Source organism: Peromyscus eremicus, chromosome 17, assembly GCF_949786415.1.
Source record: "Peromyscus eremicus chromosome 17, PerEre_H2_v1, whole genome shotgun sequence".
Lineage (NCBI taxonomy): Eukaryota > Metazoa > Chordata > Mammalia > Rodentia > Cricetidae > Peromyscus > Peromyscus eremicus.
Window position 1 is genome coordinate 57,814,532 of NC_081433.1, and position 22,072 is coordinate 57,836,603.

The window sequence follows — 22,072 nt, forward strand, 5'->3', positions numbered from 1 at the left end:
CATTTCAGATGGCTCTTCTGGCATGATACAGAGATTTTCCATTTTCTTTTTTTTTAATCTTTTTTTAAACTTTTTCAAGACAGGGTTTCTCTGCATAGTTTTGATGCCTGTCCTGGATCTCACTTTGTAGACCAGGCTGGCCTCAAACTCACAGATCCACCTGGCTCAGCCTCCTGAGTGCTGGGATTAAAGGCGTGTGCCCCCACCACCCGGCTCATTTTCTTTCAGCAAGCATGCTTGTGTTTAGAGAAAGAGAAAGCCATTCTCCAACTCCAAAGGCAGCTTTAATTTTTAATTGAACTAGGACTACATAAAGGTAATTTATGTTGTGTCTGTAGAGAACAGCAGAAACAAACATTTAGGAAGACTTATGAAATTTTATATGTGACATACCAATAGGCCAATTGACTCTTTTTCTTGAGACATTTTCTTTCAGGATAATTTGTCCTTTTTCTTCAGATGTCTCATTTGTCCAGTGTTCTTCAGATTCCTTAGCTGGATGCCTTCATTGTCCTGAAAGACAACAACAAAAACCCTTCCCCAAGCCTAACTTTGGGTAGGTTTCCTTTTGGTAAGTTATATCTGATTAAATGAAAAGCATTTTTTAGTGGTATAAGTTAGTTTAAACTGAATGAGTAGTTTAAATTGATTGATGAACTGCCACCTCTTCTAATTAAGAGGTCTCTTATTCAAATTGAACCTTTATCAATTTTGATGGTATCCATAGCTTTTGTTCTGCTGTAGAACAAAAGTAAAACCTCATCCCCAGTGTAACACATATCCATTCTGAGGTCAGCACATCCTTAAAGTATACAGGCTGATTTAATTCTGTAGTTTTTTCTGTTATACAATGTCTCTCCACAGCTGTTGTTCCTTTCTCATTGGCATTGAGAAAATTCAAAGTTAACAGAGCATTATGTAATCTATTTCTGGGTTTTTTTGTTACCCCTTTCTGTTTATTTAGCATATCCTTTAGAGTTCGAGTTGATCTTTCTATGACTGCTTGGCCTGTAGGATTATGTGGTATACATGTAATATGCTTTATATTGTAATAAGCAAAAAACCATTTCATTTTACCAGAGACATATGCTGGAGCATTGTCAGTTTTAATTTGTACAGGTATACCCATGATAGTCATAACTTCTAGCAAATGCATGATTACCAAATCAGCCTTTTCAAAACTCAGTGCAGTTGCCCCCTGAAATCCTAAATAATTATCAATGGTATGATGTACATATTCCAATTTTCCAAATTCTGCAAAATGAAACACATCCATCTGCCAGATTTCATTCCTCTGAGTATCTTTTGGGTTACATCCTGCTGATAGTGGAGTTTGGTTGTAAAAGGAACAAGCAAGACATTTACTTATAATTTCCTTGGCTTGTTTTCAGGTTATAGAAAAACCTTTTTTATTCTTCTCTCATATATTACATACAGACCTCAGTTTTCCCTCCCTCCTTTCCTCCTAACCTCTTCCCCTACCTCCGCTCTCCCCTAGATCCACACTTCCTCTGTTTCCCTTCAGGAAAGGCAAGCCTCCCGGGGATATCAATGAAACATGGCATATCGCATTGCAATAAGCCTAGGCACATCCCCTCATATTAAGGCTGGGTGAGGCAGTTTCCAGATGAAGGTGCAGCTGGGGTGTGACCTCACTGTTAACAGGGGAGCTGACAGGGCAGGAGTCTTCACTCTCCCACAGGGTTGAGTTACAGAGGTCAGGAAGAGCTTTTTTTAGTGTGTGATATTACAGAGAGAGACCCAGCCATTGACCTGAAAGCCCAGCATTCCAGTTCCAAGATGTTTATTGTGCTAGTTAAAATACCAGTGACAGACTCTGGGAGAGAAATGAAATTGTTGAAGCTTCTACCTAAGAACATGGATTTACCTTCAGGGAAACTCCTGCCAGCACAGCTCCCAGTGAGTGCAGAAGAGGCATTTAGATTCCTGAAGAAACCCAAGGAGGAGACTGACACTGATGAGCCTCTCATCACGCTGCTGTGATGTGGTACAGGTGGGCACCTGGGGACAGGAGGCTGCTGGTCACTGTCATTCTCCACCTAAAATGCCTCTGTGTCCCAGGAGACTTACTCTCCCAGTTCTTGTATGGCCTTGAATAAATGGTTGTTTTGCTGAAGGACTCCAGATTGTGCCCTGTCTATTTGATGAGATTAATCTTGTTAAGTGCCCTTAAGTGTGAACTGAATGGTCTGAAATGCCACAGAGTCTTCATGTTTTATATCACATATATGGTTCCCTAATGTTGGAAAACTGTCTTTAGAAAGGTGGTCTGTTTGAGGCCACTGGGAAAAAACCAAGCCAACTTTGGTATCTGTCCACAGCCCCTTGAGACAGCTTCAGAAAAGAACAGTGTACAGTATGTGTTATTGAGGGTGATGCTGCCTTTACCTGTGTTAGGGCCAGACATTTGCTATTTGATTAGTTTTGTAAAGACCTCATAAGAAAGAGGTTCATTTGCCTTAATGAATGCTGTTGGCTGAGAGGAGAGGTCAGAAGCATTTTAATGCCACTTGTCTCATGGTTAAACATACAGACTTCTTGCTATTTAAAATTCTGTGTACTTTACTTTCTGTATTTATAATAACTTGCTTGGGTGTGTAACTTGCCAAGGTTGACTTTCCCCGTGCTTTGTGTAAATTCTCTACTGTTTGGCACTTGTAGCTGCAGAAGCAGTGCCAGGGATCTCTTACAGCTACAGATGCAATGCCAGGGATCTCTTGCAGCTGGAGATGCAATGCCTGGGTCTCTTGCAGAAAAATCCCCTTTTAAACCCTTACTATTGACATGATGTTTTTTATGAAATTATGAGACCTCCAGCACATTTCCTATTAATGGTCTATCAATCTCATCATTACCTTGTGCTAGAGGTCCTGCCAGACCCATGTGTGATCAGATGTGAGTTATATATAAGGGATGATTCCTATTCCTGATTATATTTTATAACTGAATAAATAGTGAAGTTAATTCTGACTACTCAGGGATACATCCTTCAGTCTCAATATTTAAGACCATTCTTTCAGCATACTGAGAGTCAGTAACTATGTTGAGAGTTTATGAAAAATCCATTAATACCATCAGAATAGCATATGATTCTGACTTTTAACAAAATTATGAGGACTTTGAACCACTTTACTTAAATTTTCTGATTTGTAACTTGCCTTTCCTTGTTTGTTTGCATCTGTACAAACTGTAGGGTTTCTCATACAATGTGAGGTAGGATCCAATCAGCTCTCTTTATAAGTTTAATTCTATCACTTTGGGGATATTTGCTGTTAATCTCTCCCCAAAAATTACTGCAAGCTCTTTGACAAGGTTCACTTTCTGTCCATAATTTGACAATTTCATCCTTAGTTAAGGGTACTACAATTTCTGCTGGGTCTATCCCTGCTAATTGACGAAGTCTCAATTTTCCTTTTAAAATCAAGTCAGAGATTTTTTTCCACGTAAGTTCTAAATTTTTTACTTTGTTTATTTGGTAAAGATATCCATTCCAATACAATATCTTCCCTCTGCATTAAAATCCCTTTAAGAGAATGCTTAGAGGGTAAAATAACCAAATGCAATCAAGCTTTGGATCCACATGATCCACATGTGTATCCTGTATTTTCTTTTCCACCAAAGCCAATTCTCTCTCAGCTTCAGCTGATAATTCTCTTGAACTATTTAAGTCCTTGTCACCCTCTAAGACTTTGAACAAATTACTCAGTTTATTATTTTTTTTACCCTAACAGCAGTCCATAGACTGGCAATGTCTCCAAATAATCTTTGAAATTCATTAAGTGTTTGTAATTGATCTCTTCTAATTTTCACCTTTTGGGGTCTAATTTTTGTAGACCTATTTTATATCATAAAGAATTAATAAAATCTCCTCTTTGTATCTTTGCAGGAGCAATTTGTAATCCCCAACAAAGCAAAATTTTCTGCTTTAAACATTCTTTCTAAGGTGTCTGCATTTGAATCAGCTAGTAAAATATTGTGCATATAATGATAAATTACAGATTTAGGAAACTGTTTACATATTACTTCCATTGGCTGTCTGTGGTGGTATTGTGTTCCCCAAATATTGTGTACCCGAACAAACTTATCTGGGGTCAGGGAACAGAAAAGCCACTAGATAGTTAGGATAGGCAGTGGTAGCACACGCCTTTAATCCTAGCATTCCAGAGGCAGAAATCCATCTGTTCAAGGATACAGCCAAGCATGGTGACTCACGCTTTTAATCCCAGAAAATGAGCCTTTAATCCCAGGGAGTGAGCCAGAAAGCAGAAAGATATATAAGGCGTGAAGACCAGGAACTAGAAGCATTTGGCTGGTTAAGCATTTGGCTGGTTAAGCATTTAGGTTTTGAGCAGCACAGTTCAGCTGAGAGCCATTTGAATATGAGGACTCAGAGGCATCCAGTCTGAGGAAACAAGATCAGCTGAGAAGTTGGCCAGGTGAGGTTAGCTGTGGCTTGTTCTGACTCTCTGATCTTCCAGTGTTCACCCCAATAACTGGCTCAGGTTTGATTTCATTAATAAGAACTTTTAAGATTCCTGCTACAGCTGTCATACAAAATATTGGCATAGGGTTGGGCCATTTAACATTCCCTGAGGGAGAACCCTCCATTAACATCTCTTAACCAGCTGAGAATTATTATAAGTGGGCAATGTGAAGGCAAGTCTTTCTCTGTCTTTTTCTAATAAGGGTATTGAGAAGAAACAGTCTTTTAAATCAATAACTATAAGAGGCCATCCTTTAGGTAACAGAGTAGGCAAAGGAATTCCGGATTGTAGAGAGCCCATTGGCTGAATTACTTTGTTAATTGTTCTTAGGTCTGTTACCATTCTCCACATACCAGATTTCTTTTTCATAACAAATACAGGAGAATTCCAATGGCTGGTTGATTCATCAATATGCCGAGCATGTAACTGCTCTTCTACCAGCTCTTCCAAGGCCTGCAGTTTGTCTGTTGTTAAAGGCCATTGCTGAACCCATATAGGCTTGTCTGTTAACCATTTTAAATGTAGAGCTGTTGGTGTCTTTGAAAGATCAGCAGCTATTGTGCCCTGTTGTTGTGCAATCTGGATGGTTGGTGACCTTTCTTTATAATAATACCTTATAATTTTTCTTAGAAACATATGTTAGTTTATGATTTGTTTCTGAGGTTGGAGGAATGTTAATCTGGGTATTCCATTGTTGTAATATATTATGGCCCCATAAATTCATAGCTACACTAACCACATATGGCTTTAATTTTCCTCTCTGTCCTTCTGGCCCTATCCATCTGTGCTCTGTTTCACTTCAGATAATGTTCCAATCCCTAACAGCTAAAAATTTACTTCCTTAAGAGGCCAATTTGGATGCCAAGATTCTCGTGCAATTATTGTTACTTCTGCACCTGTGTTGACAAGAACTTCAATGAGAATGTCATTTATTGGTATTTTTAATTTTGGTCTTTGTTCATTTATAGATGTTTGCCAAAACATTCACTTTATGGTTTCTCTTGAATTTTTTGTTCTCTCTGCTACAGCTGTTCTATCATCCTGAGCAGTATGGTTTTTTATAATAGGCATTTGGTTATTTAGTTGCTCTGAGAAGGGTTTTTTTCTATGATGGCAGGAAATGACTGAACTGAATTTGCCATGGGGGGCTGCAAGAGGCCCCTCAGGGAGTTTTCTGACTGCAAAGGTAAAGGATTACCTTGTCTGTCCCTTGTTGATCTACATTTGTTAGTCCAATGTTTGCCCTTACCACACCTTCTGCATAATCCAGAAGGGAGGGGCATTCTGTTGTCATTGTTCCTTGAAGAAACATTGTTTCTAGGAATGCCCTATTTACAGTCCCTTTTTAGGTGACCTTGTTTACCACAATTAAAGCATGGACATTTTTTTTTTCTTCAGGCCTCTGGAAATCTCCTCTCCTGTCCAAGTATCCTTGGTCATGGGATTCAATATTAATTGTACCTCTGATCCATTCTTCTAAGGGTGCTAGTCTTTCCTTTAATGCCTAATTAGCCTTTTACATGCTGTATTGGCATTTTCCAAAGCCAGAGATTCAATTATTATCTGTCTAGCTTCTGAATTTGGTATCATTCTATTTACTGCTGAAGACAGCCTTTGTAAGAAATCTGTGAAAATTCTTTGGGCCCGGTATAACTTTTGTAAATAACTCAATTTTCCTCCTTGCTTTTTCAATTCTGTCCCACACATTCACGGCTGCGATGTGGCATAGAATTATGGTGTGGTTATCACATAAAGATTGTCTTTGTATATCTGCATAATTGCCTTCTCCAAGAAGTTGATCTTGGTAAATTTTCATATCTCTAGCCCTACATCATTGTTCTATAGTCTTAGCCTCCTCTTTCCACCAGGTTCTCCACTCTGTGGACTGGCCTCTAGGATTGCTGTAACCAAATCTTTCCATTCCTGGGGGATAATTCTATTATAAGTTGACCACAAGTTTAATATCTGCTTTAAATTGCATACCATGTGAGACTATAACTTCTTTAAGTATCCTCATATCTAACATTTCCACTGGAGTCCAGTCAGCTCATACACAGCCTTGAGCATTTGGCTGTTCCTGTAAGTTTACTGGATAGATTAAAATTGGTTGTTTGAAAACAGGCTGTTTCTCTGTAACTGTGTCATTCAACACTGAGATAGATTCACCTTTAAATTCTTCTGTCTGGGTCTCAATATCTCTATGATTTGTTTTAACAAGTTTTTCTAAACTTTTATCTTGGCACTCAAATTAACCAAACTTTTTAATGCTAAACCAAAAATGACCAAACAAATAATATTCATAATTGATGTTATGTAACTCCCATCAACATTACTTATTCTCTCATTTAATTGTTCCATTTTCAGACTGCCTAATGTGTTATCAAACAGAGACCAAATTCCATCCATTGTAAAAATGTTTCCCTTTTTTAATGTGGTAAAAAATATTTTCTTTTGACTAATTTTTTCCTCTAAGTTATCTTAGTTGACTCACCAAATTTGCTGACAATGATGTTATATCACTACAGTTTCTAAGTTCCCAGTAATATCCCCTCCTTCTCCTTATTCCCAGAGCAGTAAAGTTTGTCCTTGAACTTTGAAAGTAATACACACACACACACACACACACACACACACACACACACACACACAAACACACACACAAATTAGTATTTCTGTCAGTGTCCTTTTCAGCATGATTCAGAATTGCTCTTGAGTGCCTTCTCTTTTGTAATATAAATACTATGCTGTTTGAAGTACATATGAAGTTTAATTTCTGTTCAGTGTTCCTTAATTTCCATTATGAAAAGTTATTTCTGAAGAACTGAAACCCCAAAAGGTAACAGCCCCCTCCAAAAGAAACATTTAAAACAAAATTTTAAATGATGAATCAAAACAAGACTTGAGTAGTACTTAAGAGACAGGGTGGCAAATGTAGTCTCTGAAGGGGATCGTTCTAATTATTATCTAAAAAGCAAAAGTCACACAAGTTTGTCAAAGTCATAAGATAAACTGGTACTTGAAAATTAGGTTGACTGAACAGAGGAGGGGGGATTTCAAAAAACCCACTGAAACAGGATAATGAAAAGGATTTTAGAATGACTTGAACTAGAAAAAGATCCATCAGCTCTCAATGCTTCTGGTGCCTTAGCATCTGTATCACATTGTTTCTTGTCCCCACTGTCACCAACACCTCAAAGGAGCATTCTTACGGAACTAAGTAATCTCTGTTATTTTGTTAGGATTCAGAATTTCAACCCAGTAGCCGTCAGGATCTTGAATGAATGCCAGACCTTTCATTTTACCATTGTCGAGTTTCTTCACAAACTTGACTTCCAGTCATTCAAATCTTTTCAGGCACTGTAGACATCAGGAATGGCAATCCCAATGTGACCAATTCCCTGAGGGTCTGAGTTGCTTTTGCGGTAACTCTGGGTTTCATCATCCTCTGTGGCCCGGTTGTGTGCCAACTCAAGTGTAGCTTTTCTGGAAAATGTCCATGCTGTTCTTTCAGTCTTGTCTTTAGGAATGTCATTCTTATTTTTGTAAGCCAAAAAATAGAGGGAAAATTTCATTGAGGGAAAATCAAAGTTTTGGAGTAACGTCAATCCAAGAACTCTAGTATATAAATCCAGGGATGCTGGGCGGTGGTGGTGCCCACCTTTAATCTCAGCACTCGGGAGGCAGAGGCAGGTGGATCTCTGTGAGTTCGAGGCCAGCGTGGGCTACAGAGTGAGTTCCAGGAAAGGTTCCAAAGCTACACAGAAAAACCCTGTCTCAAAAAACAAAACAAAACAAAACAAAAAATACAGGGACTTCTTAGGGTCCTTAGTTCGTTTGCTGCAATAGAAAGCCCTTGGTGCTGGGGTCTAGATCTGAGCAGCAACTGAAGGCAACTTCATCCGTGAGGCCACTGGAGGCGGGATGTGGCTCTGCCATGGCTGCCTTGGAGGATCACTGACCAGTTCTGCCAACAAACCAGTGGGTCATGACCTCTGCAAAGACCGTGTTCCATCTTTGCACTAGACAGAGTGACTGGCCCAGGAGCGGACAGCCATGGCTCTCAGCCCTGGATTTATATTTTTAATTATATTTTACAAATATTCATTTTCTCGAATCCATGTACTTTTTCCAAGTAAGGCCACCTCCCCCTACTCCATTGAGTTAGTTCTTTCTTCCTAGTCCTCTGAGTACCTCAAACTTCATATCACAAACTGAAGATAATGTCCTGACACTTGTTTGGCTCTTATCTGATTCTGTCAGCTGTTGTATCCACCTTAGTTAATATCACCAGATAAATTGTTTTGAAATATTGACATAGGAGGAGTTTTGGGCTCCAATCATTCTTCATAGACCCATCACCAAGTACTGTGTTTATTCCCTGTTTCTATTGATAGAGAGAATATATTTATTTTTTAAATTTATTTTATTTTAATGTTTAAAACTGTTATACATACATATAACAAATTTTGATCAAATGCACCACAGTTTACAACCGTCCAAATCTTTCCTATATGTCACCAGTACTATTCCTTCCCAAATTCATGTTTTCTTTAAAAAGAAAACAGAGTGCAATTAGTGTGCAAGGAAGTAATAAAATTACTGGATCATGGATAGCCTCAACATGCTGCATCCCTGAAGAAAGCTGAGTCTCCTTCCTCAGCATCCATCAGCTTTCAATAGCTCCTCACAGGGTGGGACTTCATGAACCCCTCCCTCATTAATGCTGGGATGTTTGTTGGCCAGATCTTGTACATGTCTGTTGCATGCAGTTAAAGTTACTATGAGTTAATTGTGCAGCAACCCTGTCTCAGCTAGCAAATACTGTTTTGTTGTGGACATCCACTACCTGTGGGTCTTATCATCTATTTCCTCCCCCTTCTTCTGATATGCTTCATAAACCTAGGGATTTGAGGCTGTGATATAGCTGTGTCATGGAAAGCTGAGCGCTCCACAGGCCCTTATCCTCTGTACACTGAAAAACTGAGGTTGTAGGTATCTAATAATTATTGTCTACTGTAAAGAGAATCTTTTCTAACAATGGTTGGAAGATGCAATATTCTATGTGTCTAAAGTTAAAACTCAGGAGACAGTTCAATGTAGCAAGATAATAGTAGGATCTCCCCTAGGGCCTATGTGTCACCCAGCTGTGGGTGTTTGACTCTGTCAACATTCTCAGCTATAAGTCTTTGTGGAACTTTTCAATCCAGCGAGAAAGTGGTTGGTTACTCCCATAGAATTCATACCATTATTGCACCTGTGTGCATGGCTTGCCAGGCTGGTGGTTATTGTAGCTCACAGGGTTGACAAATGGGTAAGACTGTTGATGATCTTTCCTCTCTGGTAGTGTGAAAACCACCTTCTAATACTTTGAAAGCTAGCCCAGAGGGATGGAGCTTCCAGGTTAGTACCAGATTGATTTCTTCATGTTCTATGACTCAAGTACATAACATCTTCAGCAAAAGACTCATACCATTGAGTTTTGAAGGTTAATCAAGAACCACCACAATATCTCCTAATTTGGAGAGGGAGGCTATATATGGGACTGAAAAAAGTATTACTACGCCTATACTGAACTTTTTGATAGACTATGGTGTCTAGGAGAAAAACTGATCCCTATTATATAGTAACACCATTAAACTTCACTTATATGAATATATGTATATATTTTAACATCTGTATACTACAGAGGGTGAAGCTGTCTACTACAGCATGGTCTTGTCTTGCCATACTGGTCATTATCGCAGTTCACAAGATTCATGGCTGGGTGAGACTCTTGATGGCTTTTCCCCAGCAGATTACGTTGCATACAGCCAGGAGGGTATCAATAATTCAAAATGCTAAGTGAAAGAGGACAGACACAAAAGATTGTATAGCATACAACATCTCATAGGGACTGGGCATAGACATGTTTGTAGCTAGAGTTTTCCTGCCTGGCCCACAGTCAGGATATATCTCTTTCACCTGCCAGTCCCACAGCCTCTCAGACCCGACCAAGTAAACATAGAGACTTATGTTGCTTTCAAACTGTATGGCCGTGGCAGGCTTCTTGCTAACTGTTCCTATAGCTTAAATTAATCCATTTCCATTAATCTATGCCTTGCCACATGGCTCGTGGCTTACCGGCATCTTCACAAGCTGTTCCTCATCGTGGTGGCTGGCAGTGTCTCTCTGACTCAGCCTTCCACTTCCCAGCTTTATTCTCCTCCTTGCCCCGCCTATACTTCCTGCCTAGCCAACGGCCAATCAGTGTTTTATTGATTAATTAGCAACACATTTGCCATACATCCCACAGCACATGTTAAAATATTTATGTAAAAATATCCCTCTAGCCTCTGACACTAGACATGAATCAGTGATCAGTACAGTATGGGAACTCCCAGATCTCAGCTACTTAAGGCATCTCTGGAAGAAATTAGGTTTCATAATGGAGGTCTTATTTCCATATCTATCCCATGCAATTCCCCCTTTGTCAGCCTTTCTTTTTTCATGCTGGAGAAGTTAATACAAATATTATTTTGTACTGACATTTGCTTTGAGTATAACATTGTTTTCCTTACAGCTATTAGTCCTTTGCAGACATTTATAAGAGCTACTAAAATTTTCCAATGGGTGTTCTTTTAATGAATGGAGTCTGGCCGCTTAAGGATTTCTTGACCCTTTATTTTTGTTCCTGTCAACAACACAGTGACCTCAAATAATCAGTTTTTTTGTATTGTTGTTGTTTTGTTTTGTTTTAATTGAAGCTAGGCTGTATCCTATCTCAACATGTCTATTAAACTCGCAGACCCGGACATCATTAGTGTGGCAGTGTTCTACACTGAGATCCATCTAGCTTATTGTCTATAAGAACAGCAGTAAGACTCTATTTAGTAATTTAACTTCACTCATCCTATGGAATCAATTGTCCATTTAACAGTCTGAAGAAACTCAATGTGAATAAGGGATAAATTAATGAGTTAGAAACAGATTGTTTGAACCCTTTTATCTATAGTCTAGCATTTTAATAAAAATGATACTACAGAGAGAAAAATTCACACATAAATGCTTTCTTTGTACACAAGCTATTGGAAACCATTGACATGAAGGGACTGGGTGTAGGCAACAGCTGGTACCACTTAGTTCCTTCCACAAACTGAAACATTGCAAGAGGTGTTGCTTTTGTTTCTACAGGAGAAGATAAACTGTGGATACCATCAAAATTGATTAAAGTTCAATTTAAACAAGAGAGACCTCTTAATTATAAGAGGTGATAGTTCATCAACCATCATGACCATCCAATTTAAACTAACTTATACCATTAACACATGCCTTTTCAATTAATCAGATAATAACTTGCCAAAAGGGAACCTCCCCAAAGTTAGTCTTGGGGAAAGGTTTTTCTTTTTGTCTTTTAGGAGAATGAAAGCTAAGGAACCTGAAGAACACTGGACAAATGAGACAACTGAAGAAAAAGGACAAATTAACTAAAATAAAAAGGTCCCAAGAAAAAGAGTAAAGTGGCCTATTGGTATATCATCTATAAAATTTTATAAGTCTTCCTAAATGTTTGTTTCTGCTCTTCTCTACAGACATTTAACACTAATGGTCTTCTTATAGTCCCAGTTCAATTAGAATTTAAAGCTGGCTTTGGAGTTGGAGAATGGCTCTCTCCTTCTTTAGACCCAAGTATGTTGTTAAAAGGAAAATGCAAACTCCCTGTATCATGCCAGAAGAAAAGAGCCATCTTCTGATACGGGACAGGAGAAAACAAACAAACAAACAAACAAAAAATTTAAGGGACTATTCTATTACTACTAATCTCAATTCTTTGATTCTATTCTGATTCTTTAAACTTTTCTTAAAGTATAAATTTTATATCAAAATTTACAAGATTAATATATATATATTAAACTTTGTTAAGATGTTAATGGTCATATAGAGTACTAACTAATTCTAGAAAAAACGGCTTCAATTAGCTGCCTATATATGTCTTTGTTTCAAGTCTTTATCAGTTTTCTGCAGGAAATCATGGCCAGGCCTAACATCAACTGAAATCTCCAGGAAGAAGATGGGGCCCCACAACAACAATAATTCCACATGGACAATAATAATAACTCTAAGCTGACAAACATCATCTCCAGATCAGCTTTGGACTACAAACTGCTCAGAGCAATTTTGAGATGGCTAGCTGAGATGATCCAGTTTCAAAGACTACTTACTTGAGATAAGCCCTGAACTTTGGCATTATGCACAGACTGGACAACAAAGGATATAGCTACCTTTCCTAGAATTTGACAATTAACCCAAAATTTTTCTTTCCAGAATAAAGATGCCTTTGCCCATATCCAGCAGGAAGCAACTTTAAGAATACGACGCCCACATTCCCAAAGAGTTGGCGTGGGGCGGGTGGTTTTTTGGTCTTTTAATGGGTTTTGGGATGATTTTCATTGTTTAGGAGGGTTGGTTACAAGTTGTTGTTAAGGGTTAGGAAAAGGGCTAAGCAAAGGAAATTAGATTTAAGGTTCTTATTTTTAAAAAAATGATATATGGAAATGATAGAATACAGGGTAGATTATTGAATCTACTCTGAAAAGTAAAAAGAAGATATAGATACAATATAGATAAAAAGATAGATTATTGAATCTACTTTTAAAAGACAATTACTAGTTTTAAATACTTTATATTGGATTGGACTTTTGTATATTGTATACAAATTATATATATTGAGATTGAGATTGTTAGAAAATGCCATACAAATATTTCTAATCTTATTCAAGATATTGTTCTCATACAATTCATTTAACAATGGAATGCAATTTGCTAATCCTTGAATGTTATTATTACCAACTATTAGGATATAAAGAAATGAAAGTTAGTAGTTAGACATTACACTCGAACTGGTAGTCACATTAGATATGTTTTCAAGATTGAGCAGATATATTTGAGATAGACAGGTCATCTTCAAACCTTTCAGAGATCTACAGAATATGGCATTTAAAAAGTTTTAATAACTTAGAAATTTTTTATGACTATGAGACATGTCAGTTCCTGGCAGTACCAATCTACTTCAGAGAAAATATGGGCATTGAAGAAACTGCATATGGAATTAACTTTCATTGTGGCAAAAGTTAGCCACTGGACAACAAAGTATCCTCGAATCAACGGCTGACAAACAGGACAAAACAGACAGACAGGACACGAAACAAAGGACTACCGATTCTTGCCAAAACAACTGTGGTTATGGCTTTATCAAAAGGTATCTTCTGAGGCCAGGACAATATGGCACCATCCCTGAAGTGGCCTTCACAATCCGGAAAAGGTACAGTGCCCTTTTCTTCTAAGGCAGCTGAACAGGCAGTGGGCCGATGGCTTCTGATGTGCAGTGGAACAGTAGCTGAAACACTTATTCTTGAAAGAGTAACTAAGCTGACAGAGTCTAACCTCTCAATGGTAGACTCACATTTAATAAAAGAGTTAAAGCCACCCACAAGCTGAGAAGAACAGGATGCCGAGATGAAGCCACATACAAGTCAAGAAGAAAGGACAGCTGAATTAAAAAAAAAAAAAAAACCATGAGCAATTTCCAGAATTTAAAATCCTGAATCATGACAGGACACTAGTGGAATTCGGTTATTTCTGGTACATGTACTGCTCTCACCAAATGTGAGGTCAAACTGTTGACCTTGTGTACATCCTACTTCACAAATGAGTCTTTCAGATATACTAAGCCTGTAGGCTGAAGATGATGCCCCAACGTTGCAGAGAAACCTTGGGTGACTGTCCAGGCAGCTGGCTGTTTCTGTCAACTCACAATTTTTTTGGAAGTCACTTGTTTGCACTTCCTGTTGTTTTAGGTAATATTATTTCCTTCTTGGGTATCTGAGGGAGTTGAAGATTAGATAGTTATAGTTATAGCTAGTTGAAAATTCGTAGTTATAGTTATAGTGTTCCTTAAGAATTTTAGAAAAGAAGCTCACTAAAGAGGTGTAAGTGTATAAATTTGAAAGACATTATAAGATAGTTCTGTTAGTAATATAAGTTAGGATAGAAAGTGAATCAGGTACATTTTGGACTTACCAAAATAGGATAGATAATGGAATATTTTTGCTGAATTTGTCAAAAGCAAATGGACTAGACATTGTTTAAGTATTTATTGCCTGTATATATTGTATATAGTTATTGTACTTATTGTATATAGTTTTTCTTATATTAGTTATAACTATTTTCCTTTTTTATTAGAATAGAAAGGGGAAATATGGTGATATTTTATTTGTGCTGAAATGTGATTTTATTTGTATGTTAATAAATAAAGTTGCCTGGGGATCAGAGGTCATAAGCATTAAGTAGAAGTCTGGCACTGGTAGCACACACCCTTAATCCGATCACATGGCAGGCAGGCAGAGTCTGTGTGTTCAAGGACACAGCCAGCATGGTGACCTGAGCCTTTAATCCAAGTACCAACCATAGAGACTTGGAGGTCTGTACTGACAGGCAGTGATGAGAAAGTCATGTGGTTGGGTTTAGAGCCAATGAGAAGGCAGAAAAGAAAAGTAATAAAAATACAGACACACAGGAAGCAGGTCTCTTTCTCAGGGGAAGGATGGCAGCAGAGTGGTGAGAAGGTGGTCTCAGCTCTTGGCTATTGCTCTCTGATCTCTGAGCTTTTAACTCTGCATTTGGCTCTGTGTTTCTTATTTAATAAGACCATTTAGAATTACATCTACAAGTTAAACTTCCGGAAATTTCATGAACAATCAGGGTTTTCAGTTGATCATTTTTTAAATTTTTTTTAATTTAATTTTACATATCAGCCACGGATTCCCTTGTCCTCCCCCACCTTCCTTCCTTCCAGCCCATTCCCATCTCCTCCAGGGCAATGACTCCCCTGGGGATTGAGTTCAACCTGGTAGATTCAGTCCAGGCAGGTCCAGTCCCCTCCTCCCAGGCTGAGCCAAGTGTCCCTGTATAAGTCCCAGGTTCCAAACAGCCAGCTCATGCACTGAGCACAGGACCCAGTCCCACTGCCTGTGTGCCTCCCAAACAGATCAAGCTAATCAACTGTCTCACTTATCTAGAGGGCCTGATCCAGTAGGGGGCTCCTCAGCTATTGGTTCATAGTTTATATGTTTCCGTTCGTTTGGCTATTTGTCCCTGTGCTTTGTCCAACCTTGATCTCAACAATTCTTGCTCATACAAACCCCCCTCTTTCTCGCCAATTGGACTCTTGGAGCTCCACTTGGGGCCTGGCCGTGGATCTCTGCATCTGGTTCCCTCAGTCATTGGATGAGGTTTCTAGCATGACTATTAGGGTGTTTGGCCATCCTATCACCAGAGTAGGTCAGTTTGGGCTGTCTCTCGACCATTGCCAGTAGTCTATTGTGGAGGTATCTTTGTGGATTTCTGTGGACCTCTCTAGCACTTTGCTTCTTCCTATTCTCATGTGGTCTTCATTTATCATGGTGTCTTATTCCTTGTTCTCCCTCTCTGTTCTTGATCCAACTGGGATCTCCCGCTCCCCTAAGCTCTCTTTCCCTCGACCTTTGCTGTTAAAGAATTGAACCTGATGTCCTTTGATCCAGGGTTACAGACTGGTACCCTACAAAGGAGGCATGCATGTGCATCAATGTGCTAAGGACCAGACTGTACTTCTTGATGTCACTCACTTTGCCACTATAAACATTAGAACTTAAAAACTCTTTGTTATACATCATACAAAGACTTTAGTGTTTTTAAGGTGGTTAGTACTGACTTATATTGAGATGGTTTAAATTATTGATAGGTCTTCAAAATGGGATTGAATTTAGGGTTCCGGATGTGGCTCAGTGTTAGAGCATTTTGTCCATGAATATGAAATGTGGCTTGAAGTCCTATCACTAAAACAAGCTTCTACTTCCTTTATATTATAAAAGTTCTACTCCTACAAGAGAATATGTAAGCTTTAATAGGTTAATAAAGATATTACATCCCTCTCTTTATTCTTGCTTTTTCAAGGTGCTCTGACTTAACAGCTTCATTGCTCTAAATACTATCCATATGGATCATATCTAAATTCTCCTTGAAAAAACCATTGCATTTTTATTTATGGTTTATAATTTGCATAAAAATTTAGTATAGAGACCAAGAAAATGTACAGAAGTATAGAAATTTACAAAACAAACTCTTAGAATTTGTAGTAACTTCCAGATAAACTTGATTTTTAGAATACAGTTATAATTGAGGTCAGTTTTACTCTGAAAATGTTTTTTGACCTGTTTGTAAAGTGTCCCCAAATGATACATGTATCTTAAAATTTAAGCCTCCTGATTAACAATTGATGTTATGAGCAATGTGTCAGTAATAGGCATTAAGTTAGTTTGAAGTAAAAAGATCATTCCCAAGGCTTAAATGTGTAGTTTCCTATTACCAATCACTCACGACAACTTTAGAGAATTAACTCTGCCTCCTGGTCTCTAGGTGTCATCAGTGTCTATACCGAGAGAGGGAATAAAGGCATAAAATCAACCCAGTGACTCTTAACATAAGTTATATATGTAGTTAATTTTCTACTGCTTTAAGACAACATGACCAAGGCAACTTATCAAAGAAAGCATTTGGTTGAGGGCTTGCTTACAGTTTCAGAAGGAAAATCCATGACCAACATGCCTGGGATCATGGCAGCAGGCAGGTAGGCATGGCACTGGAGCAGCAGCTGAGAGCTTATATCTGATCCAGAACCATGTATGTCATTCATTTTTTGAAAAAAATAATAAATATATAAATAAGCATGAAATAATATGTGTTCATTCTTATCAACATTTACTAGGTTAAGTTTGTTGAATCATGTTTCTCTCCTAGTCTAAGCTAAGGCTATAAATTATTTACATTTATTATTGATAGTCCAGTGACTTTGGAGTAGCTGATCATATATAAAGAAATTCCTGTTAAATATTATGTAGTTTCTTATTTTTTTCTGTTCCCATATCCCATAAAATGTAAGGACACAAAAAAGCCATTTTGAAAACAAGTGCACCAAAACACAAAACCCATGAGTCTGAATCAATCAGAGTAACCCTCAATTTTCTTGTCTATAGAAAATCACTGAAGATCAAGAAAAGGAGAAGTGCAATGTTGAATATGCATCTTTATGGTCATGGCCTTCTGTGAAAACTGATGAGGTGACAATAGACCAGCAGAATTCACTACAGTACAAACACCTTAAAAAATACATCAGAGAAAATGTAAAGGAGATGGTTCATGAACAACTTGAAAATGCTGAACTTATTATTCATCCTAAGGAAGAGCCTGTACCTGATGACTCTAGAAGAGAAATATCCACAAAGGTAATTCCCACCATGTGGAAAAGTACAGTACTTTACTGTAAGATAAGATAGTATCTTCTGAACAGCTTGTCTTTTCAATACTGTGGATTGTTGCAGACAAAAGAAACCTAGCTTGAAAATGTTCTTGAACCTTTCTATGTTCTTCATCACGTACGTTCACTTTCCAGTCATCTTTTAAGATTTAAGTGAAAATTCATTAGACTGTAAGAGTGATAACCCAGGAAGTTAACATACTTAATATAAATAGAAGAATTTAATACTAATGTAGAATTTTTATGATGATGTGGAAAGTAAACGATAATGGTGTTGAGTATGACAACTATGCAAGAGTTAGAGTGGGCCTGAAAGGAATCACATCTTTGATAAGCAAATGATTAGAATATGAACTCCAATAACAATAATCGTAAATAGATATTAGACATGCCAGAGTCTGGCAAACCAAAAGGACTATAGTTTTCATCCTTCAAAGAATTAAATCATGTGTCTGCAAGAAAAAAGACATCACTTTTCTACTCTCAAACACACTGAAAACCAAACTAACACGAGACTTTCCCAGAAGCCACCTGCTAATAGCAGTATAAATAGTATAAAGTCACAGTCTGAGATAGATAATATCAGTTCTCCACCACATGCTATCGGATTGCCAAATAGAAGTCTTTGTAAAGAGGTATAGTCACACCAAGGTTATAATGACACAGGTGTGTACATGGATGATACCTGGCTTTGAAAAATGAGAAAGCTCACATGCCAAGTTCATGGTTTTCTCTTTATCATTTTCATTCTGAACCGATAACAAACAAACTCACATACATATATGGGCCAGAAACACAGCTCAGAGGGTCAGAGCACTTGCTTTGCAAGTCTAATGACCTGAATTCCATCCCAGAAAGCACCACAAGTAGCAAGTGTCTGACATGCATAATCCCAGCACCCGTAAATCCATAATGGAGGCTGAGAGCATAGAACAGCTCTGAAACTCACAAGCCAGCCAGACTGAAACACACAGAGTAGCAGAAACAGTGAGAGACCCTGCTTCACCCAGAGAAGGAGACAGCCAGATCCTGAAAGTTGTTCTCTGGTCTTCACACACAGCAGCAGCATAACACACACAAGCACATGAATACACACACACATGTAAGCCCACCCCCCAGTGAAACATCCCCTCCAACAAGGCCACACCTCCTAATCTTTCCAAAATAGTTCCACCCACTGGGGACCAAGCATTCAAATGTTTGAGTGTATCGGGGCTGTTCTCATTCAAGCCACCACAGTGGTGCTGGAATAGGCCACTGCTCACACATATAACAGTCATGGTTAAGGTGTAAGAGGTCAGAAGGCATCTTCAGAATCCATACTTGCAGCTCAGCAGCTCCCCACTGCTATGGGTAGTGACACACTTTGTTCACAAATGTTCAGGTCACTTTCACTGTTTCGCTATTCTCAGGGTCCCAATGAACAATTGTGAAAGGCCATAAGGAAAGGACTACGTAGTACAGAAGAGAGAGGTTCCTTTCATTCCTGAAGCTCCTCCTTTCACATTCTATTAATCTGGCTGGAATGTAAAATCCAGGTCATAACATTTGGAGAGGACACATTTTGTCCTTTTATTTTTATATCTCCCCATTATACAGAGAATGATGATGTTAGGTAGCCAAGAGCAGAGGAAGAAAGGCATAAATCTGAGAAGGTTCCTTTGGAGGTTCCTGAAAATCCTGGGCCTTTTACTCAAGCAAAAAGGAAGCAGAGGTTACAAGATATCAGCGACTGTAATGATAAAATTAGACTAAACAACAAACATTTGGAGACAAAAATCAAGACTGTGACATTAACAGACAAGTGCTAAAATGAAAATGATATATGAAAAATCATAAAATTTTTAATGAAAAGTAATATCTCAATATTTTTTAAAGGTTAAAGAAAAGAAGTCAGGGTATCTGCATATACCCGTTTTCGAGTCTTTTGAGCACAGAATCGCTGCACTGCGGGCTACCGCACACGTTGAACCAGCTCCTGCTGCCTGCCCTCGTGATGCAGGTGACTTGGGTGACATGGACAAGGCTTTCAAGGCTCAATTGGCCCGTGCAGTTGCTTTGGCTGACAGCACTGAGCACCAAAGATGGCAACTGCACACTGACCCTGAGCTTGCTCCTGGTCACCGCACTGGTGACGCCAGGGACCCTCCTCACAATGCTGACCTGGCTCTTGACAAGCTCAGTATTGATCTAGAATCTGCTCCTCTCTGTGGTCCCAGTGACACTAAGGATCCTGCTAATGACGCTGACCTAGCTTTTCACACTGCACATCCAACTGGCCGCTTCAGACCAAGCATGAGCACCAACAACAGGTCTGACCTATACATGGGTGATATACCAGATTCTACAAGGGTAGTCTGGAGATCTTACCAAGAAGCTTCCAGTAAAAAGAACGATGGCCAGGGTAAGTTAGTCCACAAACAGTGGTTTAAAATAGATGATTTTTGTCCCAGAAAACTAACTCTCTTTGGTGCTAATACTTATGATTAATAAATTCCATGCTTTATATGGGGCTACATAGGCTTTACCTGGTACCAGAAGAAAGTGATTTTCCCCCAATTGTATTGAAAATATATAATGTAAAAGTAACAAAGTCAGTTCAGTCCACCAAAACTGACCAAATAATGTTAGCTGGATCATGGTTGTCTCCTGTTCTGGAATGAGAATTATTTTCTCTCCCAGTGATAACCTTGTGTTTTTGGAGTGGCTAAGCATATACAGAGATATCTAACTGTTAAATGCTAGTCAGTGTCTGCCTTTTCTGTGGACATACACTGACTTGTGAGGATAGCATCATCTCTGAAACACTCCAAAACAAACAGCATAAAACAAAAAAAAAAGGAGCTTCCAATTCACACACCTTATACACAATGATGCTGATGATACTGCATGAGATGATGCCATTAACGACACTGATGCTGCTGCCCATAATCCTCTTGATGATGCCACCGATGTTCCTGATGATACTGCTAGTAATTCTGGCTTTTGCTTTTCTTCCTAGTTGGTGCTGCAGTTGATTGACAGTCCTTTGAAGCAGTCAAATTGATATCTACATTAGCAAGAATTTTAAAACATATAGAAATTCAAAAGAAAAATATTCCTCTGAAAGAGGACATTCTATATATTGAACTCTGTACACAAATTTTTAATGATTTTCAATTAAAATATACTATGAAAAATTTTAAACTGTTTCTTGGCATTAGATAAACTGACTCTATAATCACTCCATTGTATAGGTAAGGGGAAGGTTTTTATTGTAAGAGAGAGAGACAGAGAGAGAGAGAGAGAGAGAGAGAGGGGGGAGAGAGAGAGACAGAGAGAGAGAGAGACAGAGAGAGAGAGAGAGAAGAGAGAGAGAGAGAGAGAGAGAGAGAGAGAGAGAGAGAGAGAGAGAGAGCAGCTAGAGGCATCCGGAAGAATTCAGAGCAGAAAGAGAAAGAAGCAGACTGAACATAGCCAGCAGACAGGAACTGTCTGTGAGAGAAGCAGAGCAGGACAGAGAGAGAAAGAGAGGTGGGGAGAGGGAGAAGGGAAGAGAGAGGGGGGGGAGAGGGGGGGAGACATAGAGGGGGAGAGGGGAAGAGGGAGAGAGAGGAAGAGTATTGCTCTTTCACAGAACTTGAAAGAACAATACTCAACTTCATATGGAAAAACAAAAAACCAGGATATCCAAAACGATCTTATAAAATAAAGGAACTGTATTGGGATTTTGATGGGGGTTGCATTGAATCTGTAGACTGCTTTTGGTAAGATTGCTAGTTTTACTATGTTAATCCTTCCTATCCATGAGCATGGGAGATCTTTCCATTTTTTGATATCTTCTTCAATTTCTTTCTTCAGAGACTTAAGTTTCTTGTCATACAGGTCTTTCACTTGCTTAGTTAGAGTTACTACAAGGTATTTTGTATTATTTGTAGCTACTGTAAAGGGTAATGTTTCTCTGATTTCTTTCTCAGCCCATTTATCATTTGTATATAGAAGGGCTACTAATTTTTTTGAGTTAATCTTGTATCCTGCCACATTACTGAAGGAGTTGATGTGTTGTAGGAGTTCCCTGGTTGTGGGAGCCCATTTTCAGGTTCCTTGTGCCTTTACCCAGCGGGTCCTCATAGAGAGAATAGTTAGGACCACGGGCTGAGTGTAGGTGTCTGAGATGATCTGCACTTGGCTGTGCTGAGGGGAGATCTTTTGCTCTACCCCTTGGCGTTTCTATAAATACCCTGGGACAGAGACACTC

General features: G+C 38.6%; 1 protein-coding gene across 3 annotated transcripts in view; it reads left to right on the forward strand.

Annotated features, from left to right (window-relative positions):
• Positions 1-21,021, forward strand: part of LOC131894067 (uncharacterized protein PF3D7_1120000-like) — a 33,770-nt gene extending 12,749 nt beyond the window's left edge. For 2 of the 3 annotated variants that reach the window (XM_059244210.1, XM_059244211.1), the window contains exons 5-7: positions 17,555-17,803; positions 19,714-20,239; positions 20,837-21,021. In XM_059244210.1, coding sequence (XP_059100193.1) covers positions 17,555-17,803; positions 19,714-20,239; positions 20,837-20,856 — 795 coding nt within the window. In that variant the 3' untranslated portion in view covers positions 20,857-21,021. The remainder of the gene's footprint in view (positions 1-17,554; positions 17,804-19,713; positions 20,240-20,836) is intronic. The other variant, XM_059244214.1, reaches the window with a different exon arrangement.
• Positions 21,022-22,072: the final 1,051 nt, after the last annotated feature.